Source organism: Vicugna pacos, chromosome 8 (genome assembly GCF_048564905.1).
Source record: "Vicugna pacos chromosome 8, VicPac4, whole genome shotgun sequence".
In the NCBI taxonomy this organism is placed as follows: domain Eukaryota; kingdom Metazoa; phylum Chordata; class Mammalia; order Artiodactyla; family Camelidae; genus Vicugna; species Vicugna pacos.
The window spans coordinates 61,451,415-61,479,042 of record NC_132994.1 but is presented as its reverse complement, the minus strand read 5'-3'; the positions used below and the strand labels follow the sequence as shown (position 1 = coordinate 61,479,042).

General features: G+C 35.3%; 1 protein-coding gene across 4 annotated transcripts in view; it reads left to right on the top strand.

Annotated features, from left to right (window-relative positions):
- The window catches only part of SHPRH (SNF2 histone linker PHD RING helicase), a 67,524-nt gene extending 41,784 nt beyond the window's left edge, over positions 1-25,740 (top strand). For all 4 annotated transcript variants that reach the window (XM_072965991.1, XM_015247089.3, XM_072965989.1 and 1 more), the window contains 10 exons: positions 22-247; positions 1,976-2,119; positions 3,198-3,299; positions 5,817-5,888; positions 7,459-7,647; positions 17,844-17,936; positions 18,630-18,716; positions 19,481-19,659; positions 23,688-23,768; positions 25,048-25,740. In XM_072965991.1, the coding sequence (XP_072822092.1) occupies positions 22-247; positions 1,976-2,119; positions 3,198-3,299; positions 5,817-5,888; positions 7,459-7,647; positions 17,844-17,936; positions 18,630-18,716; positions 19,481-19,659; positions 23,688-23,768; positions 25,048-25,144 (1,270 nt within the window). In that variant the 3' untranslated portion in view covers positions 25,145-25,740. The remainder of the gene's footprint in view (positions 1-21; positions 248-1,975; positions 2,120-3,197; positions 3,300-5,816; positions 5,889-7,458; positions 7,648-17,843; positions 17,937-18,629; positions 18,717-19,480; positions 19,660-23,687; positions 23,769-25,047) is intronic.
- The last annotated feature ends 1,888 nt before the right edge of the window (positions 25,741-27,628 follow it).

The window sequence follows — 27,628 nt, the reverse complement described above, 5'->3', positions numbered from 1 at the left end:
TTTGTTCTCTTACGTCTTCAGAGTCAAAGGCCAGACTGCAATATTTGAGGAGATGATAGAAGATGAAGAAGGACTGGTGGATGATCGGATACCTACCACCAGCCGGGGTCTGTGGGCAATAAGTGAGACAGAGCGATCTATGAAAGCTCTGCTATCATTTGCAAAGTCACATAGATTTGATGTTGAATTCATTGATGAAGGAAGTACTTCAATGGATCTCTTTGAAGCCTGGAAGAAAGAATATAAGGTAGCAGTATTTTAAAAGTTCCTTCCAATGTTAAAAATTCTCTTCCTTTTACATTAATTTTAATTGCTTCTTTCCTTTTTCTCTCTTCAGTTTTTAAAAAATCTGCTTTAGAAACTTCAGGAACATAATTTATCTTTCCCTAAAATGTAATGGTGAATAATAAATACAAAATACTGAACAAATGAGGAAGTCCTATTTATTAAATTACTAAAAGAAAATCATTACTAAAATGAAATTTATATGAAACCTTTTATTTAGCCTTGAAAGTGTATCATTCTATTCTTAGCTTGATCTTACACTGCTGTTCTGTAAGAGTATGGTTTTGTTTCATTTTTTTTTTATTTTGTTTTGCTTTTCCTCTGTGAATAACAACCAAACATCAACAACCTTAAAGAGTGGAGAACATAGTAAATATTTCTCAACATACAAGAGTGGAAACTCTTGCAATTAATAATGCACAAAGTGACCATTAGTATTTATATGTTAATAATTTAATCATACTATAACTATGTACCTGAGATAAGATTCCAGAATTCATTAATTTTGAATGATTCTTTATATGTGGATTTGTTAACCTCTTACCCTACTTTGTAAGTGAGATGGGTAAAGAAATGAAAGAAGTGTCCTTTTTTTAATTTATAAAGTGATAATTCCATTTTATATCTTTTAAGTTCCTGCCTTTTAAAACAGGATAAAAATTTATATCAAGAAAGAGAAGATATGCTATCTGTAATACCAATTTATGCATTTGATAAATTGGGGAATGTTACTTTTATAGAGTCAAAATCATTGGTTCATAATCATTTTTTTCTTTTCACATTACTATTTTAAATGCAAAAACAGATCAACACAGTTAATTATAGCAAGTCATGGAAGACGACAGTACTGTATACAGTGTTCGCTTGCACCTATGTTTTTTCTTTGAGCCCCATTTGGCCACATGCTCATTGTCAGAAGAATGCTTACTATGTAGTTCTCCCAGATCCTTGTGCGTTTTTTCTCCATAACATTGCAGATTAAACCCTCTTACAGCAGTGTAAGTGAATGAGCTACTGCTACACACGTCAGTCAGAATCTAACTCAAAGCATAATGTTAATGAAGAAAGCATATCAAAAATTTTACACTGGTTGATACCATTTTTATAAATTTCAGGAACATATATAACCAGATTCTTAAGGATATGTAGATTAGTATAACTCCAATGAAAAGTACAGAATGATAAGTCCAACTCAGAATAGTAATTACCCCCTTGTTGGGGGTTGAAGGAAGATGTGTGAGGAAAGAGAGTAATACAGCTGAGAAGGAATACAGAGACTTTCTAAGGAACTGGTATTATCCTTCTTTCTTAAATTGGAGGACATGGACTCGGTTGTTTATGTTAGGATTCTCATTGTCATATATACACACTATTTCAAATATGTGAAATATTCTAATAATGGAAAGTGTTTCTTTAAGAAATAAAGGAGAGAATCTACCAGTCTAGTATTGATCTGTAAAGATCTTTGGTCCTATCAAGAAATCTTGGGATATGAAGAGGCAATACACGGTAGTGTCCTGTGGAGATTATTCAGTCACACTTGCTCATCCTAAAAATGGCCCAAGAACCACGTGTACTGTAGACACTTAATGAAAAAAACTGTATATGTCTTAAGACCTCACATCTTGGGGGTTTTAACGAGTTTTAACTACGTGCATTACGACTGTCTTTGTCTTTTCTGTTCCTCCAGTTGCTTCACGAATATTGGATGGCTCTGAGGAATCGTGTGTCTGCTATTGATGAGCTTGCAATGGCTACAGAACGACTAAGAGTTCGTGACCCTAGGGAGCCAAAGCCCAATCCACCAGTTCTTCACATCATTGAGCCACATGAGGTAACGTGCAAGTACATCACAAAAGACATGGCAAATAGATGACACAGAAATCCAAGATCCACAGAGCAGGGTCGGGGCAGTGATGTCTTCAGTAAATAAGTATTTCACATCTACTCCTAGTTTGAACCATATGAAGCTGTTTGTTTTTGTAGGTCGAAGATGAGCCATTTCATGTCTGATACATGCTTAGCACTCACTATTTTGATGTATTGTGTCTTTGTTTCTCTCTGTTGCGTATTCATCTATTCTTGAGCTCTTTTTGGATGCCAAAACCTACAGATATTCTTGGTCAGTTTTTAGATATATGTCATTACCTTAGCTTTTTCAGAACTAAAAAATCTTTTCCAAGAATGACTAAGAATTTATTTTGCAGTGTTTTTCTTTGCTAATGATGAACAGATATTGACAATTTATCATCTGATAAATCCCTCTTTGTATCTCAGGATTAAAAAATAACTCCACCAGCCTTTTTTCTTCATATTGGAAATATTATTTCCTTTATAATTTGTTTTTATTCCTTTAATCTTTTAACTCTTTTCTATAAAGCTTGGAGACCATGACTTAGAAAAACTTAGAAATATTCATTATATACTGTTTCACTTAATTTTCGGACTTATTAATACATTTTTCCTGTAGAAATAAATTTCTCTTATTTTTACACTTTTTTTCTGTTTACCATATTCTACTGAGAGGGCCACAGACAGGAGGGGCTCAGGGAGATTCTCCCTGGATTTCTTAAAATCACTCTGGCCAAAGTAGTGTATCATTTTATTTTTCTTTATCCCATGAATGTATTACTGAAAAGTCATACATAAATAGCCTTTGGTTGATTTTTATCCTACTTCAGGAATATAGGGAACCTTCCTATTGAACAGAATTCTACATTGAATTTTGTTTTCTATAATATATATATATTTTTTTTGAAATACATTATCTAGTATCCATTTTACAAATCTGTGTTTTCATATGTAAATGAGTTTTCTTAAAATAGGACACATGAATATTAAGGAAGAATTGTGCATGTTTAATTTAATTTTACCATCTTAGAATAAAGAAGTTGTTTTGTTTTGTTTTTTAGGTGGAACAAAACCGTATAAAACTACTGAATGATAAAGCTGTTGCTACATCACAGCTTCAGAAAAAGCTTGGGCAGCTTCTTTACCTAACTAACTTGGAGAAGGTATTGCTTTTAAAATATGCAACTTTTTTTCATACTATATTGTCAATATACCACTTTGGTGACTCCTTTCATTTAATCTGTTATTCCCCTGATTAATGGTAGTGGTGATTTTTTTTAATCTTTCTGTCTTTCTTTGTGTTAGTTATATGGGTCAGAACATTAGCTGTGTCTGCAATAGCTATGCAGATCACAAAAGGAGATGGTAACTATAGAAAATATGTTATGTAGATAATATAAAAGGTGTGCAACATAGAGTATAGCACAATTTAAACAGACTATAGTTTGAAGCCTTGAATATTGGAAGTATTAGAACATACCTCTGGGCAAAGATTTCATTATATAATATAGACACATGCATCCATTAATGCATACATAGATTTTTTTTAATTTGTTATTTGAAGTTGTGAAGTGTGTTTGGAAAGTTACTAAATAAGAAAACATGGTAATGAATTATTAATATAATTTCACAACACATTTTCTAAGTTGTGAGCAAAGTATTATTTTAGACATTGATGAGTGTGATTCATTTTCTTCGAGAGTAAATGACAGTTGGCAGAGTAATTTATCAGAACAACGTATGATAGTAGATTTTTTGATAGGACAAATGAAGGAAAGCAGTAGACTACAACTGATCTTGAAAATTGACACAAAATACATTTAGGTGAATCATTAAATCCCAGTGATGACAAAATGGAAAAACTTGGACATTCATTATAGGAAAACAACATGGGAGTTTAAAGGTAGACTGTGCACGTTTGAATCATGATGTGATTATTTTCTAGATACAGGACTTTACTCAAGTTCTATATCTTTGTCTCATCTGGGAAATGACAGAATAGTAACACTATCTTTTAGGGCTTTCTTGAGGATTAAGTGAATTAATATATGTAAAGTACCAAAGTATTTCCTGGTTTATTAAGCACTTTCTAGGTATTTGCTATTAATATTATTATATTATTACTACAATGACTACTACTATTTTGGCAGGAAAAGAGAGATGTTACAATGAAACTTACAAAAACAGGTGGTGGGCTGGATTTGTCCTATGCTTAGTCGTTTGCAGATTTCCTTACTTTCCTTCATTTATAGATTAAATATTTTTTCTTATATTTTTAGCCAAATAAGTTTTCCTACATAGATCATATCCTTAGAATTTTAATTTTTTTAAAATAATTCAACATATGGATGATACCAACTTATGTCCCATAACTATACCATACTTACTCATTAAGTATTGTCTGCAGCTGCTTTTGTGACCAAGCTGCTTTAGTGTGCATGCTCTTGGTTAGTCCCCTCCCACACTGACTCTGGGCTTGGTCATATGACTTGCTTTTGGCCTTGTGACACAAGCAGAGGCTTGAAAAGTCCATGCACATTGGAGTTCTCCCAGTCGTGTTGTTTTTTGGAACTATGAGACTATGTGAGGAAGCCCAGATTGCCTTTCTTGGGAGCAAAGACCTCACCTTAGCCCTCTCCCAGACCCGTCAGCCTCCCAGCTACTAGACATGAGTGCGGGGCCATCCTGGACCATCAGGCTTGAGCCATATCAGCCCATCACAAAATTATCCAGGGCACCTGTAGAATCAAAAGAAATAAAAGTTTATTTAGCCTCTAAGATTTTAGGTGGTTTGTTACATGTTACCTGAAAGAAATCAGTAATTAACAGAGGAAAAGAGTAATTCAGGTCAGCTGTTTAAAATGCTTGCATACTTACATTATAGGTAATGAAACTGTTTTAACCATTAGAGTTGCGGAATCTGTGCACAATTTTAGCCTTTTTTTTTTAACTGCTTATAAAAGTCAAAGGATAATGAAGAACAATATTTTTTCATGTTTAACTATTTGGTTAGTGAAACTGCAGACTTAAAAACTTTCGTAGTCTGTAAGTCTGATTTACTTTGTTTTCCTCAGTTTTAATTTGATGACCTTTTTGAAGATCTTTCAGTTTTTGATATAATTTTAAGGAGATTTTGAAAAGCTATTATACTTTGACATAATTTGTAGGCATAGATCGGTCTCAAATCAGTAGTATTTCTCCTTTCTAGTTATTTGCTTTGCCTTAGTGAGATTAGAAAAAGGATACTGAGAAAAAACCAGTATTAATAGGGAGTTACGTAAATAAACGCTGCCTCTTCCCATGTCTGTGGTCCCGTGCCAAACAGACATACAGAATATATATTTCTTTATAAAAAAATGTAGCATGAAAATAAAATTTTGAGAACTTATCTAAATTATATTTGTATTTTTCCTTCTGTAATTATCACAAGTACAGTAATGTGATAACTTTAACAAACTATATGAAAAATTGTGTCAGGTTTTCAGTTTACTCCTTGAATGAATGTTATCTGTAAATCCTAGGAATAATAGTATTAGGTAATGTAGAAATTATTAGGTCATCTCAATTATTATATTTTTTTAATTGCAACTGCCAGCATTTACTTTATAAATTAGTTGTAAAACATGTACCAGGTTTTAAAATATAACTAACGTATTTTTTAATTCTTCTTTTTCGGATAGTCTCAGGACAAAACATCAGGAGGTATCAATCCAGAACCTTGTCCAATCTGTGCTCGGCAGCTGGGAAAACAGGTGAAATTATAATAAATATCACATGCATTTATAAAACACTTTACAGTTTTCAAAGATTTCTTACATACACTATGGCTGTTTCTGTCTCTCTCTCTCTGCCTCTCTCTCTCTTGCACACAACAGCTTTGCATGCAACGCAAGTATTACCTCCATCTTAAAAGCAGGGCCAGAGGTTAACTGATCTGCTTTGTGCTGTGTGTGTTTGAGCAGTGTTTTTCCTTAAGTGATAGATGAAAGTATATTTCTAGAATAACCCCATCTTTTTCATTAAAGTACATAATCTAAGTATTATGTCCAGTTATAGGATTGAGTCTGAGTAACTTGACTCTGTCAATTTAACATGGTTATCTGTTAATTGTACAGAAATACAATACAGCATACACAGATTTACTTAAGGTATCATGAAGGTGTAGTAACATAGTTCTTACTTAATATTATTAATATCTAATAACGCCAGGCTTTAAAGTAAAAATAAATGCAATCCTAAAGGAATTTATATGTAATTTTTAGAAGACCTATATCAATTAAGTATGTTTCTTTGTGATTATTAGTTTACAGCTATCTATAAACTTGATGCACTGTATTAGTTCTCCTCAAAGAGATTCTTATTTTTATTTTACCACCTGTGATTTATGATACTATAAATTCCTACTTTGTGTGATCAGTCAGTATATATAATATCAGAATATGCAGTGCTTTTCAAAATTTGAAAGTTAAACCTGTTATGATTAAATGAATAAAAGTGTCCTTGGCTTTTTTTTTCCATGGAACTAAGAGAAGGTTAAATATATGAGTTCCACATTACGACCAGCAATAATCAGAAAGAACATTCATTTTAGTTTCCATGATTTATGAAGAAAAGAAGATTTTAAAGGATATTTTCTTGATAATAAATCTTAAAATAATAGATAATACATTGGGACCTGAGCAGAAGAATAGTAATGTACAAATACTGGTGATTTCTGGTAAAAATCAGTGATAAAAATATTTTGATAAAAATTACTATAAAAATGGAAAGGGTCATGGTGTTATAAGTAGTTTCTTCTTTCCTTGTAGTTTTGATGAGATCCATGCAGCTAAACTGTCATTTTATTGTATCTAACATTTCCATCTCATTTTCTAAATAATAAATGCTTTAACATGTGAAAATATAAATCTGCTTAATAAATTGTGTAGAATATGTTGAATATATTTTCTTCCAATTAATGTTGTTCTCAATCCCTCTGTTACATCTGCTGTTAGAGTGCTGAAGGGTAACTTTCATTTTTCCTAAATACTGAAATGAGAACAACATCTTACAAAATAATGATGACTAACTGACTGTTATGTTCATGTTAGGGTGAGCAGAACTAAAGATTATGAAAGCCTACTCTGGTTGGACGAAAAATAGTTTAACTATTAAACATAAAACGCCTTAGTTTTTATAGACTGACTTAGAGGATATTAATATCATGAAATATTTAGTAAATGAAATTATGATTCCCTTCTCCTCCTTGTAATGTATTTATAGATTGGAAGTCATTTTTGGTAGCATCTCACTGAGGCATGTTCTGCGTGTTTTCTTTTTTAGTGGGCAGTACTGACCTGTGGGCACTGTTTCTGTAATGAGTGCATTTCAATTATTATCGAACAATACAGCGTGGGGTCTCATAGGAGCTCAATTAAGTGTGCCATTTGCCGCCAGACCACATCTCACAAAGAAATCTCATATGTCTTCACTTCAGAGAAAGCCAGCCAGGAAGAGGACATCCCTGTGAAGGTAAAGTTGGTTAAGAGCATGTAGAAGCATAGTCAGACCAATGGAATAGGAATTAGTACCTGACAGAGACAGCATCAAAATCTGAACAAGGCTGGCACAGTGAACGAGGAATCACCACTGTTGTCTTTCTGTAGATACACTGCCTGAAAGCCTCAGCTTTGCCATCTACTCGTTCCTTGTGGGAGAAACACAAGAATGCTTTCTCAAACATAGTTAGCAATAGTCATGCCCACTATGGCAAAAAAAGGAACAGCTTAGAATTCCAGTCCGTTATTATTTTTATGGTATTTCTGTCCACTACAAATCGATAGAACTCTGGTTAAATTAGAGGTTTCTTTTTCTTCATTCTTCTATTCAGTCCTGGGTATTTGGGGAAGAGGATGTGCTCTACCAAAGTAAAGGACAAAATTAATTGGTTACTGAAGTCAGTGAAGACTGTCACTGGAAGGAGGTAGCACACTTCTAGACGGCATGGATTGATATTTCAGGGTATAGCCAAAACTTGGCTTTATTGTCCTAATTTTTTCCCCTGCTTCATTGAGAACTTTAATAAGACTATAATTAAGACTATAATTTGAAATCCAAATAGGATCTGTAATTGGACTTTCTGCCTAAGGGGTATTTATTTAATGAAAAGCCTTTACTAGACTTTTTGTTCTTTGTTTTATTTAAACTTTTCTTTTCTAACCAACCTTAGACAAAGGACAACTCAATATATGAATGTAGTAGGGAATGTAGGCCAGAAGGAGTAGTTGGCAGAGTGATGGAGCTAGCTCAGCAGAGGTAGTAGAATATTTTTCATTAATTCCTTCTCCTTCTGGGTCCCTCACACTCTCTTCTCACTTATTTTTGGGTTGTATTTTGTGAGTAGAATTCAGCACAAGTTGAAACTGCCAGGAGTGAGCCTTCCTGAGAACACTGTAGTTCAATTAAGGAATATCTAACTGCTGTTTATTCCCACTGTTCCTTGAGTGAAACCTGAAAATATCAATCAGTGCTCTCATGTATGTTGAGATAAACAGAATCTCAAAGTTGGAATGAGCTTTCATTCACTCATTCTTTCTGTATATGTTATGGGACATATACTGTGTACTCTGCAGTGTTCTGGGCCTAACAGATGCATCATACACTCATTAATAAAATAGGTGTGATTGCTGTAAAACCCTCATGGATTTTACAGTTTGTGATTGTGTAAAACCCTCATGGGTTTTACAGTTTGGCAGTGAGGGGACAGAGTTTGAGTTGAGGCAGAAAGCACAGGTATTAAACAAATAATTAATGTATTATAATTGTGGTAAGCACCACAAAAGGAAATCAAACCTGGCTTCTCTGAGGTAAGGGCAATTAAGCAGGTGTGTAAAGAATGCCTGAATCAGCCAACCTGGAGAGACGGTAGAAGGGATCTCGTCAGGAGGAGGCTGCAAGACAGAAAAAAACAAAACAAGCAAAAAACCCAGTACATGGAAAGGTACTGAAACAAGAGGGAACTCAAATGGAACTGAGCAGGGCAGTGTAGAAAGCACAAAGGAGAATGGAATGAAGTGAGTCTGGAAACTGAAGAAGGGCCAGATGTTGAAGGGCCAGCTGAAGAGTTGAGAATTTTCTTTTCATATAAAGAAAGATACAAGTTTGGCATTAATAAATCAACTGTACTTCAGTTATAAAATATAGATATGAAGTCTTCCAATCCATGAAAACATGAGATGTTTTTCCTTTTATAAAAAAGGAAAGAAAGAAGGCAGGAAGGAAGAAAGAGAAAGAAAGAAAAAGCTATTAACATGTTACAAGCAGAGAAGTATCATGATCAATCTTGGATTTTTGAGATTCCTCTTGCTACAGTATGGAAATGAGATTAGCAGGAATAGAAAATACTAGAGTAGAAAAAATTCTGGAGAGACCAGTTTAGGAGGCTACCACAGTAGGGATGATGACTTCTATTAGATTGGTGGTAGTGGAGAAGGAAAGAAGGGAATATGTTCAAGAGATGTTTATAAAGTTGATGAGTAAGAGGAAGAGGGTCGAATGTTGGAGGGGTTGATGAAGGAGATTTTGTAGGTGACCCCTGGTTTCTGATGTGAAAAATCAGGCGGATAAAGGTACAGTTACTGATATAAGGTTATTTGGAAGAAGGATACATTTAGACTTGAAGTGCCTTAGACATCCAAGTAGAACTGTCCAGCAAAGTGTTAATATGTGGAGCTAAAGATACAAAATTCAGAGTCATTGCCATAGTGATCTTTGAAGCCATGAGAGTACATGAGATTACCTAAGGAAAGAAACACAGAATTTAGCTTCAGATCGGGTCCTACAGCACTCCATAGCTTTTTAAAAGGAATAAAGGGAAAGAAGCTGAAAAGAGAGACCAAGAACGAGCAACGAGAGGCATAGGCAGTCCCAGAGAGTATCCTGTCAACAGAGGCCACAGGCCGACTCGGCGTCAATCAGGAGGCAGTGATGCTGAAGGTGGCTCAGCTACAAGACGGACTGATTTGGCTAGTGAAGGCCATTGATGATTTCAGAAGGAGCCCTTTCAACAGAAATGTAGAGGGAAAAGGCAGATTGGGAGGGAATTAGGAGGGAACAGGAAGTGAGTAAGTGGTGAGAGAAATGCCCAACTACTCTGTAAATTTAGCTTTGAAGTAGAAAAGTGAGAGTTGTAACCAGAGGGAGAGATGAAGTGCAGAAAGGCTTCTGTGCTTTTTGGTTTTATTCTATTCAAGATAAAAGATTCTTGAGCATGTTTAATCTCCAGTAAAGAATGGTTTGAAGAAATAGGAGAGAGAAGGTATAATCAGTAATACAGTTTCTTAAAAAGACAGAGAGTGTTGATGTACAGAGAGAAAGTAGAGATCTCACTGAAATCAAATAACTAACAGGTTATACTGGGCTTTGGCGCAACCAAGCTATAAGGGTAGATGTCCTTACCAGAGAACAGATCTTCATTAGTCATTTTCAGAGAGGACAGGTATTAGGTACTCCCCGTGTCACTGTAGAAGTGGGTGACCCCAGTGAGGGGGAGGAGAAGAGATGCTAGAAGTTGAAGCAGCGAGGCCTGCATGTTGAATAGGTGGTCCAGGTGGATGGTGTATAATATCCAGAGTTGGTTATCCTTTAACCTACTCACCACACAAAGAACTGCTTTCCTTCTCAGTCCCCTTCTTCCCCTTTCTTCCTACTTCTGTAGTTCTTTCTCCCTTTCCTTCCCATAAAAATAGTCTTTCTTATCAGCCCTTTCTTTTTTCCCTTCCATCTTTTCTTCTGGCCTCGGGCATCCCAAGGGCCACAGATGGCATTCTTGGCCTAAGAAGGGCTGCTGACCCTCAGCCAGAAGCGTTCGTCACAGTACAAGGAACGAGCATAAGAAAGAACTGCTGTGTCAGGCTGCATGCAGCAAGGTTTAGGAAGTGATTGCTCTAGCTCCCAGTAAACAGCACAGCCTCTATGAAACTGAGTCACTGAGCCCATCAAACCCAAACACCTGTTCATTTTATGGCAGCTTTCGTAGACACCCAGGGGAGAGATCGGGACAGCTATGTTTGCTGTCCTGTTAGGACAGGGATATCAGTGTACAGATACTGTTTATTATGCTCTGACTCTTCCTGTCTTTCATAAGTATTGATGAACACATGAATTAATTGAAGGATCATGTAAAAAAAATGTAAGAATACAGAATTTACTAAAGTTAATTTCTCTTTTGTCATGGATGCATATATACTTATATTTCCCTTTCATTAAATACAAAAGTGAATATTGTACTTACTATGCAAGCAAGTTTTATCACTTTTCCACGTTCTCACATTGCTTCTTGCTTGCATTTACTTTTGTTTCTGTCACCATTTCTCTTTGCCACTCTGCCTTCTGCTACCTGTCCCCCTTTCTAACTGTCACATTTCCGCCACCTTCTCCTTGAAACATCTGCTTATTATTTTCTCAGACTTTCACTGCACTTTCTGACCATCTGAAACTATCCCACTAAATGGTCACATCACCTGTCTTAGAGTTGAGGAATAAAAAGATGGCTCCATATGAAAAATGAAGACATTATTTTGAAATTTTATAAATATTAGTTCATACTATTCCAAAATTTCAGGGTTCTTTTTTTATTGTTGATTATCAAATCCCTGATCGTTACTAAACACTCCTGTGAATTAATTTTTTATTTCATTAATGTTTTTATTTAAAGTGTGTGTTTTACTCTAAGCATCCGTGTCAAGTCTCTCCAACACAGCAAACAATATATCGTACATGGTGCTTAATCATATAGCTGATCTCTGATAAAAGATATTTGGAGAACATAAAAATAGGATTAAATAATAAATAAGACTTTTTTTTTCTGCTGGTATTTCACAATGTCAGGAATCCTACATTGTGACTGACCACAGAAGTAAAATGAATAAAATATGTTCATTAGTGGATGCATTTAGGTTAAAAACTGTATCTATCTTGACTGCAGTGTGACAGTATTCCTAAATGACCCTTGGAACCTACTGGGCATTTCACAGAGTAAACAAAATTCCCCCTGCAAGTTCTGACAACTGCCAGGCATTTTAGCTGGTGGAGCAGGCCTCCTGGCAGAACATAGCCCCACGTGGCATGTTCCCTGTGTCCTAAATTTGGCTAGATTTCATACAAAGCAGTTTTGTCATTAGAAACCCTGCCCCTGTAATGGACAAAGTGCTTATGTCACAAGAAGTTTCTATCTAAGAGAAAATTCACTACATGGATATAGTAGCCACAGCAGAACAGCACCCTCCCTCCTTATCCCACACACATGCACACAGTGCTTCATCTTCTCAAACTTTTGAGTGTCTGATAATCAACTGGTCTTCTTGTTGAAATAAAGAATTTTTTCAGTCTCCATTCCTATAAATTTAACTCATTAGATCTTGGATTTGGCCCACAAATCTGGATTTACAACAAGCAAACCTGTTGATAATACTGATGTTTTATACAACCTTTTTGTAGAGGAAAAAAAGAAAAATATGGTATTTCTACATTCAGACTCCCAGAGAAGCCTGGTAATACCACGTGTCAAATTCTGTGTGTAGAATCCTGTTGTTTCCTTTCTTTTCTTTGCTTTGCTTTTTTTTTTTTTTTTGAGTTTTTCTTCAGTTGATTCAAAGGTGACATGTGAAGTCTCTCTTGTAATTTCTAAATATAATTAAAAATAAACATCTGGGTGTAATAAAACTGCAAAATTCTGACTGAGTTTCAAGTTGGCATAAAATAGGTAATTTTTATGTATGTAGTTATATTTAAATATGCTTATCTAAATATTTTTATATAAGATAATACTTGTACATGACTATTAACTGGTAAATTTAGAATGCAGTTAAGTATTTTTGTTAGAAAATGTCATGAGCAAATACAATTGCAAAAAACAATTTCTATTCACTAGCCAAATTAGCTCTCGAACTGTTAGTGAGCCTCATGTTGAAGTTAGCAATAGCTTGCAGTAAATTAAACGTACAATAAAGACTTCCAAGATATAAACTATAAATTATTTTAATGAAAAATTTTATTTGTGGAGTGTAAACTCCAGTAATTGTGGAAAAGACATTGTTCATGAGGTGGGGTTGTTTCAGTCACTACTGTATCCCTGGTATCTAGAACGATGCCTGGCATGTAACAGGTATCAGTAGATGGATGGATGGACAGATAAACAACTGATTAGTATTTATATATAACATCCCTAATAAAATGTTTGGATCCAAATAAAATGTTTAACTTTTTTGCAGTTACTAACTTACCTCTTTGAAATAACTATTCAGAGTATTTAAAGAACAGGATGATATTTCTGTGGCCTGGTACACTTGTGAAATTTCCCACATAGGTTGCCTGGGTGGAGTTTCCATTAAACTTTATTCAAGTAACATGTGAAGAATCCAACTATTGCCCCAGGCATATGCTTGAAAAGTATTCCTACTTTGTCGGATCAATCGTACAAGCTGTGTTAGCTGCACTAAATTGTATCTGTCACTGCCAACATGGGTTTTTAGCATGGTGAACAGGTGCAGACAGAAATAAAACAATGTTAAGTGATCTTACTTAGCTAAAACTACTATGGACAGCACATGCACATTGAAAGACTTAGCTTCCTTCAAAAAGAAAAGTCCAGAATAAAAGTAATGAAAGTCAGAAAATACCAGCAGGAGATGACTTCCTCTATACTAAACAATAGGAAGCATTGAAGTTACTTGTTAAGTTACAAACCAGCAAGGAAATCTAAAGAAAAACCTGACCTGTCACCAAATTATAATCCCAGTTGCTCATATAACTGGTTACAGACCATAGTTCTCTCTCTCTTTTTTTTTTGGAGGGGGAGAGGAGAAGGGAGCTGAAGTTGTATAAATTCTTCTTTTTTTAAAGTGATGTTCTTCAGTTAGATGAATCTTCAGAAATCTCTAATCTCTTTGATTCTTGTAGTATGTTTAAAAGATTGTAAAAAAAAAATCAATCCAGGTAATAACTGAAAGATTAAAATACTACCTGTGCTCTGCCTCAGATGTGATTGTCCCATTTCTGACAAAGCTGAAACTCATTACCTGCGGCAGGTAGCACACAGTAGGCATCCATTTGCGCCTAGAGCAGTAAGAGGTCTTGCAGGTACAGCAGCATGCAGCATTAGGGTAATGACCTGGTTCAGAAGACCAGCTCACTTGTGACAGACACAGTCCCAGTCGTATCACAGATGTAATAAGTTTAAAGGGTCCCAGAATTACAAGCCTTCCACCCTTTCCCCAAAACCCTTGTCTATCTGTAAGAAATAAGGGTTAACAAAAAATACAATATTTTTTAGTAGAAGTAATTCACACAAAAGAGAAAAATAAATAAATTCAGGATATAACAAATGGCACACAGTGGGAAGTAATGTTCTCCTTCATTCTTCCTCGTTTACCTTGCCACTGTGAACAATTTCTATTTTTAGTTATAGAGATCACCTCCATGACTTTCAGTAATACACATAAATTTTGCTCCTTGAAATACTAGCTTCAGACAGTATCTACTGACTCCTTACTTTAAAATATGAGGAAATTAGTGCATCTGTTCCTCCTTCATTCTTTCTTTACCCTTCTACATTCTAATTTTTGTTATAGTATCATCTTTATATTATAATGTTTATACTTTCACATTTTGTTATGTGATTACAGATGTGACTTCCCTATCTAGAAGAAATCAGTAAATGGTGTGTACAATATTATAATAAAAATACTTTTTATTATAGAACCAAAAAAGAGTGATTGAAATGCAGAAAGGAATGTAATCCTAATCCTCCATCATTTAAACTTTGCTTTTCTAGGAAGAATCTTCACGCATCCCAATATAATAGAAGTTCTCATTTTTTTATCTGGCTTCCTTCATTTCTGTGTCATCCTTATCTGGCACCATTATCCATGTGATCCTCATTCTACAATTCTTTCTTCACTGTGCTATACTGTTTCAAAAGATTTTAACATGATGAGTATGTGAATGGCGAATTTCAAAGTTTTTACACTTCTGAAAATGACTTCATTGTGCCTTCAGTTTAGAGTCATAAGTGTCTGGCAAGCCCATTAATGTAAGACATCATTTGACATGTTCCATGTATGTTGGCGTGTGTGTATTTCATATGTATAGAATATATATTGTATAGAAATGTACTAATAAATTAAAACATTATAAAGATATTAAAGATAGTATATAAGTATATAGTATCTATAACATCACTAAAGATATAGTCTACCTATTAACATAAAGTAGTCTATAAACATGAATATTCTTTCTAATGTTTGATGAAAAACAAGACTGAGTACATTCATCACCTCCATTGTGTTGACTTTTTACTGATGTTCTTCAGGACACAGCAGCCACTTTAGCCCTTAATTCTACCCTTGGAGCTGAGCATGACCATGAGAATCCATAGACACTATAAAGACAAAGGAATTGGAGAGGAATGTGGACAGATTAGGTAAACAGAGAAAATAAAGGGCCAAAGGAAGAAGAACTAGATTGGTGAAGAACAAGCTCTTGGTTCAGAGTCATGGATTGCCATGCCCCACTTCAGAGTTCCCAGTTTTCACTTTTATCGTAGAGATCATCAAAGAAAAATACAAAGCAGCAATAACTTTCTAGTCATAGGCATTATTTTTCTTTTATTTGTATAAATCAAGTACAAGTACTCCTTTCTGTGTTACTTTTTAGATCAGTAATCCTTCATTGTCTAGGACATTTTCTTTTCATTTAACAACAGATTATGAATTATTATTAAAATAGACTCAGGTAGTGGATTTTCAACTTTATATCTTGTAACTTGAAGCAACGTTTCTAGTGATAATTTATAATCATTTAAATCTCTTCAAGTAGTCCAAAATAAGAAATTGCCTTAACACATTGGTCTGACATAAAAAATTATGAATTTATTGCCTTTGTTTTCAAAAATTGTGCATAGCCTGCATACTCAAACCAAGAGCCACAGATATACATGGGCCACCCTCTTCTTTCTTCATTGTTCTCATTCTCAGTAGCACTTCATGTCCATCTGGAAGAAAAGAGTATTAAGATCGTCTCACTCCCCATGTAGCTTTCTGCCAAGCAGAGCTTAGGATTTCTAGATTTCCTTATTATTTTTCTTTCGTAGTAAGAAGTAACCGGCCTGGGACCAAATGGTTCAGAATTGTAGCGTTTGGAAGAGATCATTGAGGGCTACCACTGAACTGGCCAAACTGTGGTAAAAGGGGGTGTTCTGGTCTTTTCCCTCAGAGTTAGCACTCCAGCTTGGGATGTTGCTTATAAAAGGTTATTCTGTTTTCTTTTGGATTTTTGTGAGAAGCAGCTTAATTGATGGACGGGTTCATAGTTTTCCTGGCATTTTACTTGAAAGTATCTTTGAAAATGAGTCCTTACAAGGAGCATGGGTTTCCGTCTAAACTCCTAAATGACCATTTTATGCTAATTTCCTGTTTTCTCTTATTTAAGATCATTTTTAGACTGAAATAGATCCCTTATATTTTCTAACGTTTCAAATATAATTGGAAGTCTGAATGTCCAGAGAAATAAGTGTAGACTCAGGATTTTAGTATGAGAATTTTCAAACTTCTCCCATAATTCTATGTTGTTAACTTAAAATTAGTGTAGCTTTCTTCTTTGTTTATGTTTTTACCTTTGAGTACCTTTTCGTGTAAAAATATAGTGAAGGGAGGTGGTGATTTGAGGGGGACGTGGTGATTTGAGGAGAAGAGTAATGTGGGAATATTGTCACTTCTTTTTAGTTAGATCTGCCTCCCTTGTAGGATAACCTGTGTCATTGTAGTGCTCGTATTTAATGTCTCGGAAAGACAGTAAGTTTCTGAGTAGCTACTATTTGCCTGATATTGGGCTAAATGTTTTGTATGCGTTTTCTCATTTAACCATCACAACAACCTTTGGAGGTAGATATAATTGTCACCCCTACTTGACAGATGAGGAAACTAAGGCTTAGAAAAGTTAGACTGTATAACTAAGGAGACACAGAACTGGCAGAATTTAGATTAATCTCACTCAAAATCCCATCCCCTTAATTTCTATGTCATACCATCTCTCAGAGCTTTCCAGGAGGGAAATGTTCTCAGTGAAGGCTACAAAAACACTTGCTTTATTTCTTCATTTTTTTCTCATTTTCATGTTCTTATGATGGAAATGATTATGGAAAATGCAAAAAGCATTCTTTAAGTGTTTACCTCAGTTTGTATAAATCTGCTTCAGTCTAAGTGGACGTCATTTGTACCTCCATCGTTGATCCTTTATAATGCCATTGTAAGAAGGATTCTTTGTGGATTAGACCCTTTACTGTGTGCTTACATTGGCGTTTTGATTCACTGTGTTCTGAATATTTTCAGTGCCATAATATCTGAAGTGAGTGTTTTTTTAATACAAATTCTGGTTTTCTAAAGTAGCAAAATTTTATAAGTAAAAACCTAGCCACTTAATTAAAAAATCTTATCCTCAGGTCATAGCACTATAGTACTTTCTGGTGAGCTTTTAAATTTGATTCTCTCAGGGTGTAAATCTATAACTTCTACAATTTGAGGCAAAAGAAAATTTTTGGCAAATACAATATGAAAAAGGATAAATACATATGCACCTATCATATAGTTTTGATAAAAGTGTTTTATGTTGTTTTCCAGTCCATTGTTAACTAGATTTTGTTTGATAATAATGTGTTATCTTTGTGTTCACAGGGTAGCCATTCTACAAAAGTAGAAGCTGTGGTCAGAACTCTGATGAGAATCCAGCTTAGAGATCCCGGGGCTAAAGCTCTTGTTTTCTCAACGGTACAGTCAACATTTTCATCCTCAGTGTTAACTCAGGCTGACTTTCTGTTTCTAATCAGTTTATATTTGAGAACTAATTGTTAGTGTTTGCCATAATATCGTTGAGAATTAGAATTACTGACAGAAAAAAAATCGTAACACAGAAAAATGTATGTCCATAGGACAGAAATATTTTTAGAGAAATTTGATGATGCTTCACAAGGTAATTCCTATAGCTACATTTCATGTTTTTTTATTGATTTTACTTAGGGATTTTCTTATTAATATTTTTAAATTGAAATCTGTAATCTTAAAAGTCATTTCATAGATGAACTTGGTAAAGAAAAAGAAAATTAAAATAATCTATTGAATAAAAGATAATTGAGTAAAACTTCTAGTTTTCATTTTTCAAAGATAAGTAATACCACATCCTTTAAGCACTCCATAATTTATTTTCTATTATTTATGTTTATCTTAATTCAGTTCTTAAAGATTCTTATTTTTCTTTTTTACCATGTCTTTAACCATCATTTGATTTAAAAAAGTCTTTCAAGCTAGAACAAGATAATATTAATGGTATTTTACTTAAAGAGTTTGTTTTTGTTTACTTAATTCTGAGGTATAAAGGTTATTTTGGTTTAGTCCCTTTTCAAATCTGTTTTCTATGAAAGCTGTGTGTAAATGTTTGTTTTCTAATTTTTTGTATGTTCTTAGTGGCAAGATGTATTAGATATTATTTCAAAAGCTCTCACTGACAACAACATGGAATTTGCACAGATCAGTCGTGTTAAGACATTTCAGGTACGTCAAGATTTCATTCATGTTTTTTTGAGTGGATTCAGTTGCAAATTGAAATTGCTCTTAATTAGCCTTACTGCATTTATCGTCATGTCATATAAACCACATAAACAGGGTTTGAATTCTTGATTAATTATAAAATTAACATTTAAAGGCAAAATAAAGAAACTGCATTTATTTTTCACCTACTCAGCTGTACTCACAGCAAACCATATTTAAAGATCTTCTGACTTAAGGTCCTTTTCTTTAGTATAGGAAAAGATGGCCTAAGATATACCTTTTGAATGGACAGGAGCCTCATGCACCTGGGATTAAATTCTAAAGACACTGCTTTAGGCAAAACTGCATATGGTCAAATTGTGCTTACCTCACACTTGGCACAATGACAGGTCACAGCTTAGAGACAAACACCAAAAAAACGACCAAGGGAAAACTTAGCAGCTTCATGTCTCTTATCTCATACTCACTCTAACACATTCTTTCTCCTCTTCCTCTAAGCTCATATAGTTTAATTTGCATACATCAAATGCATGTATCTTGTGATTCCACTATATATTATAAAGAACAAGAGAGATTGTGTGACACTTTTTTCATTAAGTCAAGCAACAAATTTATACTTTCTAAAATTGGTAATTTTACATTTCATTATCTTAATTACTATGTTTCATAATGACCTGGATACCATTAGGTATTTTAACATGAGCTAAAATATACTGCTCTTATTTTTAACTATCTAGCTAAAATTTAAATGTACCTTTCTTTTTTAGGAGAACCTTTCAGCATTTAAATATGATCCCCAAATCAATATTTTGCTGCTGCCCCTGCACACAGGTTCTAATGGATTAACTATCATCGAAGCAACTCATGTTCTCTTGGTGGAGCCCATATTGAACCCTGCCCATGAGCTTCAGGCCATAGGAAGGGTGCACCGGATTGGACAGACAAAGTAAGAATGAAAATTATCATCTGTAACATTTGGTCAAGTTTCTAGGATACATTTAAACTCGTCATTTATGTTCATCATAACCTATTCATTTTTAGTTGCACCCTTATTAAATTTTCAACTATATGACCAGAAGACATTTTGAGATTTCCAACCCTCCCTCCTCCAAGCAGCAGACCCCCAAATTCTCCCAGATTTTTATCTTTCCTCCTTCAAAAACTACCCTGATCACTTCATCAAAACAGTTTTCTAAAATATGTAGTACAACTACTAAGTTGAAGGGATCTGTCATAACTTTGAGAAGAATTCACTTTTGACTGGTTGAACCTTTATTAAAAGAAGGCATATCTCATGCATGGCTGAAAGCAAATAACTCCTTTTTAAATTCTTTCCCTTTGGAAAAAACAGCCTTCCAGATCCACTCTGAGAGACAATTAGTTTAATTTAAGGCCCAAAATAACCTAATAGTAAATATTATGTAATATGTACTACTTTGACTCAAATATCAGAATGGACAGTTATCCTTTATAAGGTCTCTTAGATATATTACTTACTGGATGTTATATGCGATGAATGGTTTTTTTTTCAATGCATCCATATTAAGCACTCATTAAATAAATATTGATTGAATGCCTACCATATGATAGGCATTATGCTAGATACTGAAGATTCAAATTGTATATGACAGTCCATTTCCCCAGGGAGATGACTGTGGTACAGAAAACTGATGATTTAATATATTATAGTAGACTGTGCAAAAATATAATACAAGTACAGTGATAACAAAAGAAGGGAGTGATCTCTTGTGCCCTAGAGAGTCGGGAAAGGCTTTGTTAGTTTGAATCTTGAAGGAATAATTATTTCAAAGTTGGGCTAGAAAAGGTGCTCACGCAGCCAAAGAGGAGTTGCCTGTGCACAAACACAGGAGATAAACATAATAAGTAAGATACGTGCTATGACAGGAGCTGGAAACGTGGAGCAGGATAAGAAGGATCAAGAGTGCGAGTGGCTGGGCAGGAAGGCGTGGAAGTTCTTATGGAGAAGCTGAACAGAGAAATGAGATAAAGAAAAGAGAGAAAAAGTGCAGATATCTTAGGGGAAAATGCTCAAGTAGACATCTAGGACCCTCCCTAGATCAGGAGTACGCCTGGCATGTGTGATGAAGAGCAAGGAGCCAGAGTTGCTGCAGAAGAGAGAGCAAGGAAGACATCAGTAGGAGGTGGAGTCAGAGAGCTGGGGGGTGGGCGTGAGCAGGGGGTGTTGTATAGGACCCAGGAGCCACCATGGAGACCTGGCTTTCACTACATACAAGAGAGGGGGCCACTGGAAGTCTTCGAGCAAAGGAGTGACACGATCTAACTTGTAAGTGTTGAAAGACCCATCCTGAGTGCTGTGTCCCAGCCTTGGGGGGAGACGAGCAAGTGAGGGTGGAAGCAGGAGGACTGGTTAGGAGGCTGTTGCAGTAACCCTGGTGGGAGCCGAAGGTGACAGACGTGTTAGCAGCGGTGGAAATGGTGAGAAGTGACCGGGCTCTGGCATATTTTGAAGGTAGAACCAATAGTATTTGTGACAGATTGGATGTGGGATGTGAGAGTCAAGGTCGGCACCGTGCTTTTTGGCCTGGACAACTAGAAGGGTGAAAAGCTTCCAGTTGAACTGGGGAAGACTACCAGGTAGGACAGAAGGATAGAAGTTTACTTTAGATACAAGTTTGAGATGTGATTAGACATCCAGAGATTTCAGTTCACTAAATGGATATGTAAGTCCAGAGTTCAAGAGAGAAATGCATTTGAAAGTCACCAGCATATAATGGTATTTTTAAGTCATAAAACTGAATGAGATTCCTACGGAGTGAATGGAGGTAGAGGGGAGGACCAGAGATTGAAATCCTGAGCACACCAAAGTTGAAGGCTGCGGGAAAAGAGGAGAAACTAGCAAAGGCAACCGATAATGATCGATCGAACAGGGAGTCAGGAAGAAAACTAGAGGAGAGAGTTATCCTGGGAGCCAAGTAAAGAATGTAACTTAAGGAGGAAGATATGCTCACCTGAGTCATGTACTGTCAAAATGTCCAGTAAGGTAAGGTTTGAGAGTCAATCATTAGACTTAGCAGCACGCAGATCAAAGCCGGTTTGGGTGGAATGGTGGAGGCAGTGGCCTGATTTGAGTGTAAGAGAGAATAGGATTTTATTTATTTGTTGTTAACGAACAGTTTCCTTTTTGTTAAGTAACTTGTCCAAGGTCACATAGCGAGTGAAAGTGGTGGCAGGTTTCTACAGCCGTTCCTCCTTCACAGCCCTTTTAATAACCACAGTGTGCTGCTGCCTCTCTGGCTGGTAGGACTAGTGTTTCTAGGAGTTTTGCTGCAAAAAGCAGAGAAAAGGAAACAAGAAAGAACAAGAGAGGTTTTGTTTTTCCCCCTTCCATATGAGAGAACTCCCAAGAGTATGATTCATTAGAGACAAAAACTAGTAGAGCAAGAGATGGGGGAGAGTGCTGGGGTAGGGCCCTCCAGTAGGTGACGATCGGATAGTCATGCATACAGATTGGTTTTAGGGAGGAGAAGGGATATTTCATCTATAGTAACAGGCGGGAAGCCACAGTATATCCCTTCCATCACAGGGGAAGAAGTCTCCTTTTCCGTTCAAAAACTAGCCATTCTACTTGCCCTGGGTCCTGTCCCTTCCCATATGCTCAAGCACGTTCCTTTGGCAGTACATTACCACATAAATGTTATCGCATGTCTTCATGTTATCTATCTTTTTAAAAAAATCACTCCCCTACATTCTGCCTCCACTTCTACTTCCTTACCTCCCATTCTCTCTCTGCCTTTCCCTTTGGGTTTTGTCCTCACCAAGCCACTGAAATGAGCCTCATAATGTTATTAATGACCTACTTCTTGCCCATGGTCCCTCAGGGTTCTTTTTCCTCTCTCTGCACTCCCTAGGTGAGTTCATCCAGTCCCAGAGCTTGAAGTAGCGTTTATATGTGGATGACTCAAATGTGCAGCCCCAGACCAGACGTGCCCCTTTAGCCCCTGTCACAGATTCTTCCACCCACTTCTGTCTCTGCACGTGTGTCAGCAGATTCCACACCTTCCCTTGGATGCCTATCTAATAGCAAACTCAAGATTAACATGGATGAAAAACAACTATTCCTACTGCACTCCCACCTACCCCAAGCCTTCCCCATCTTACAGTGTGGCACTATTATCCATTTCTCAGACCAGAAACCTAGGACTCTTCCATTTTTCCCTCTTCATACCTCACTTCCAAACCATCATTTAAGTCTTGCCAGCTCCACCTCCGAAAATATTCCAAATCTGCTGACTACTGACTGTCACCACTGATATATTCAAAGTACAATCCACCCTCTTACCTGGACTACTACAGAACTTTCCCTGGTTTCTCTGCCTCTACTTTCTGCCTAACAGTCTATTCCCCACACAGCTGCCAAAAGGACTTCTGAAGTATAATCGAGCATAGTTCACATCACGCATAAAATACACTGATGGCAAGAATCCAAATTGTCACCATGTCCGACAAGGCCCTGCATGATCTGGCCTCTTTCCCCCTCATTTACAGGATGTTTCTGCCACCCTAGTCCTCTTTCTGCCCCTCAAACATTTTAAGCTTCTGCCAAGCACGTTCTCTTCCCCAGGACCTGGTGTTATTTACTGCTTCTTCTGTTCAGATGCTCCTCTCCCTCCTCTCTTGCTTAACGGCTTCATTCCCATCAGTCAGTCATGTTTCATCTCAAATGTCAGTCTTTTCATTGTATTGTCTATACCTGAAAATATCTTATTTTCTGTGTGTTTATTGTGTATCTCCCCTCAATAGATATTAGTTCATTGAGATTATAAATAGTTGGTTTTATTGACTGTTGGCCAGCCCTCCCACCACCAGCAACTGGGTTAGTACCTGCCACAAAAGATACCAACTGACTGACAATACAGCACATAATGTATGAAGTTTGTCTGTTCTAATTTGTTTTAAGAGGTTTTTAAACTTACAATTTTACGTACCTTCTAGACCCACTATTGTACACAGATTCTTAATTAAAGCAACAATAGAAGAAAGAATGCAAGCAATGCTGAAGACTGCTGAGAGGAGGTAGGTAGCAATTCCCTTCAAGTCGATGAGGGAACCTTTCCTGTTACATAAATGTTGTGTCAGCATGTGGGACTTCTTCACTTAGATGACCACTTAGTCAACCAAAAGATGTAAGTGCAAATACTTTTTAAAAGCAAGGTACGACATTCTACCTATTCCAGATGTTCCAGTTAATGCTCAGGACATTCTATTTTTGACCTAATTTATTAATAGGGATTGTAATGTATAAAAATAAAGTATCCTACTATTAAAGAAACTTCGTTTCAGAGCTAGTATACTTTAAATCACCCATGTGTATTTTGGGGGAGAAAACGCTATCTTACATTCCTTTGCCACACGGGCTTACTTTTTAAATGAAATCTATCTTCATGCCCAACCTGAAAGCTTTAGTCTGGTATCTGTAAGATGAAACTTACGGTGCTGCTAAATTTATTCATGACACTTGTTAGTCACACGAAGGTAGGAAGGCCTGGATTAAAACCAGGCTGGTAATTGTGATGTTAATTTCAGAAGTGGAACAGCCTTAATTTTAAGAATTTAAGTTTGGAATCATAAACCTTCCTAATATTTATCCTATAATTTATTTTCTTTAAAGTCATTTTGAAACAAACGAATGCCTTACTGAATCCTTGTGAGATAGGTATGAATGGAAGATATACTCAGAAGAGATGATTTTCTTAGATGGGATTGTTTCTACAAAGGTACTTTGCATAACAAAGAAGCCGTTAGAAATCAGAAATTCTCTTTCACTGGTGGAAAGAAAGAGGCTACCACTAGAGTCTTTTGCCTCAAACATAAAGTCTTTTTATTAGTGGTGTTTCCATACGTAACAGAATTCAGTGATTGTATTTAAGCTGCCTCAATAAAATGGTAGTTAAAAGAGTTAAATTTTTCTTGAAACTAATTTTGGATAGTAAGAAGGTAAATTGTAAGGTGAAGGTCTTAATAGTAGTTGGCAGGGGTTTTGTTTCTTTGTTTTATTCTTTGTGCAGAGAGAAACATTTTATAGCAAAGTTTGAAAACGACGTGCAGAAGTCTTCACTGATTTTAACACGTTGTAATAGTGATCCCATTGCCTACTTTCTTCTGGGAGGTTCTTACAGCTCAATTACAAAAACTTAGGAACAAATATGTTCTTATATTACTATAAGAACATAATGTTCTTATTATATTATTATGTCTTATATTATTATAAGACAAGAACAGTATATAAAGACAAATATAGTAATTCATTCCTTGGGGTTTCTTTCTGATTCTGCTCACTTGGAAAATCCCGCAGTCACACGAACTCATCAGCGAAGCATTCAGAGGCCTCTGTCTTGACCGTGGCGGATCTGGCTGACCTATTTACCAAAGAAACTGAAGACCTTGAATGAAGTACACTTGATTCAATCCACAGACTTTATTGTATTTTAAAACTTTCATAGTTTATAGAATAAAGTTTAAGTAAAACAATCCAGTAGATGTCAGTAAACACTGTTTTCATTTGAATGAATTTATTTCCTTTTTAGTTGCACAGTGTCCTAGTAAGTACTGAGTCCTTTTCAGTATTCTGTTTCCAGAAGATCTATAAAGATTTTTAATTTTACACTCCTAATAAAATAGTTATTTTTGTTCCAAAGAGTAGCTCTAGCTGAGGGAATTGAGAGGAAATGTGTACTTTTCTTTTGATAAGATTAGTCTTTGAAAGAGTTGGAATAAGAGAGTAAGTAAACTAGTCTAGTTTTCTATGACCCAGGATATTCAACCAACTTAGATCTCATTTTTGGAAGAGCTTTCAGTATGTTTAGCACATGATTCACCAATGTCTTGTTAGTAATATTTTTAAAAGATAGTGAATTATATTAACTTCTAGTTCTTTGAGTAGGTATAGACTGTAACTCCGTAAATCATAACTTTACAGTAATGCAACTCCTACCAGTAAGTTAATATTAGGCAATTATTTCCTTTCCCTGTATCTTGCTACTAAAAATTAAAACATTGAGCACTTTAAGTATTTCTATTATGTGTTAAGTATTGTCAGTCTAAGCAGTTAACTTTAGCTTTTTTAAAAGTGTATTAATGTTTACTTACCTTAAAATTATCTAAATTGCTTTTTCTATTTTTATTTTTTTTGTAGTTAAGTTTTTACATGTTTTGAGATCAATGTATCTGCAAATATTGCAATTTTATAATTTTAGTTCTCATTATAACATGGAAATATGGCAGGGTTTTTTTTTTTTATCATTATTATACTGATGTCTTTGGTTCTTTTCCTTTCCCGTGTTCTTGTGTAACTAGACTTTTAACCACTAATATCTGATTTATGATAGTGCTTGTTATTTCATTCCACTAATACTTCCCTCAAGGACTAGTGTTTGATCTTTGGAACAAGAGAATGTCATATTCACATAAGCAAATAACTGCAAGTAATAATAACCTAGTGTTTCTTCTTCTGTGAAGAAGTAATGAACTTTGAAATTGTTAAATAAGGAGTAGTTTGTTGTATCCTAGCCATTCGATGTAATACAAATGTTTTTGATTTGTTTTGTTTTCTTTGAGCCTTCAGAGTTTTAAATGACCCTCAGGACTCATTAGCTCCTACTTAGTTACCCAGAAAACCGTAATAGAAATATCCCCTGGATCACATTTATCCAAGAGGCTTTGGTGCTTAGTTAAGGTGCATTTTCTTATTCTGGTTTATAGGGTGACATAATTCAGCTGAAGAAAACACACACACATTTTTGGTGCTTATTCTTCAGTTGAAAGAAGATATGCATTGATTATTTTATATGAAATGAAACAGAACTATTATTTTTGTAGCTCTTTACATATTATAAAGAGCTTTCCTATACATTTACATGCTTAATTTGCCCAACAGTCCTGTGAAGTTGATATAATTAATATCATTCCTGTTTTAAAGGTAGAGAACTGAGATTCAGAGATATTGAAAAACGTGCCTATGACACATCCAAGTAAACAGTGGAGCCCAGGTCCCCTGGCTCCAAATCTCATGTTCTTTCTCTAAATCGTATACCTTACTGAGATTCAGAAGGCCCATGGTTGCAGTTTAATAATGAACATATTTCAGTATTTCTTTTTGTTTGTTTCCTAATATTCCTTTTTGAGGTAAAGTTTTAGGGAAACACTTTGATATGCTTCAATTTTGTAAACAAAAAAAAAGAAGAAGAGAAAAGAAAAGAAATCCAAATATATCTATAAATATATCTATCTGTATTAGAGAAAAACTGCTGTTATTTATTTCTGTAAAATATTATCAATTAAATAAATATTTTAGTGGAAATTAAAATTTGGGGATTTATGTAATTTCTGATCCATAGAACATACTGTGTGGATTTTGTTTTTTGTTTGTTTTAGTCTCTCAACAAAAGATGTCAAAATTGTTTATAGATATTTATTATTTCTTCAAAACAGTTGTGACAGTTCTCTTAAATAATTGTTCAAAACAAATTCAAATCTAGTCCCTACATCTTGGCTGCAAATGAAGGACTTTTTTGTGTCCTTCTTCCATCACTTTATATTCTCTGAAATATCATTGTACTTTTTAGTAGTTGTTCTTAAATGGATTCTTTACTAATGCACCAGTGATAAAAACTTGAGGTAATTCAAGAGCTGAATGTGTTTGGATCAGGGGGTACATCTCTGTTAAATGAATCCACTGAGCGTGCTAGGACTGAAAAGACATATATATACAATGTGAAATACATACTCATAATTCCTTAGTGTTTTGCTTCAAACTCAGGTAGCTTTACTGTATTTATTGCAGCCCCAACTTTTCTCTTTGTATGAGATCTCACAGAATGGCCTGTGGTTTAGGGATCCAATTTTAGGGATTGGTCCCTTCGTATCATATTAATAAC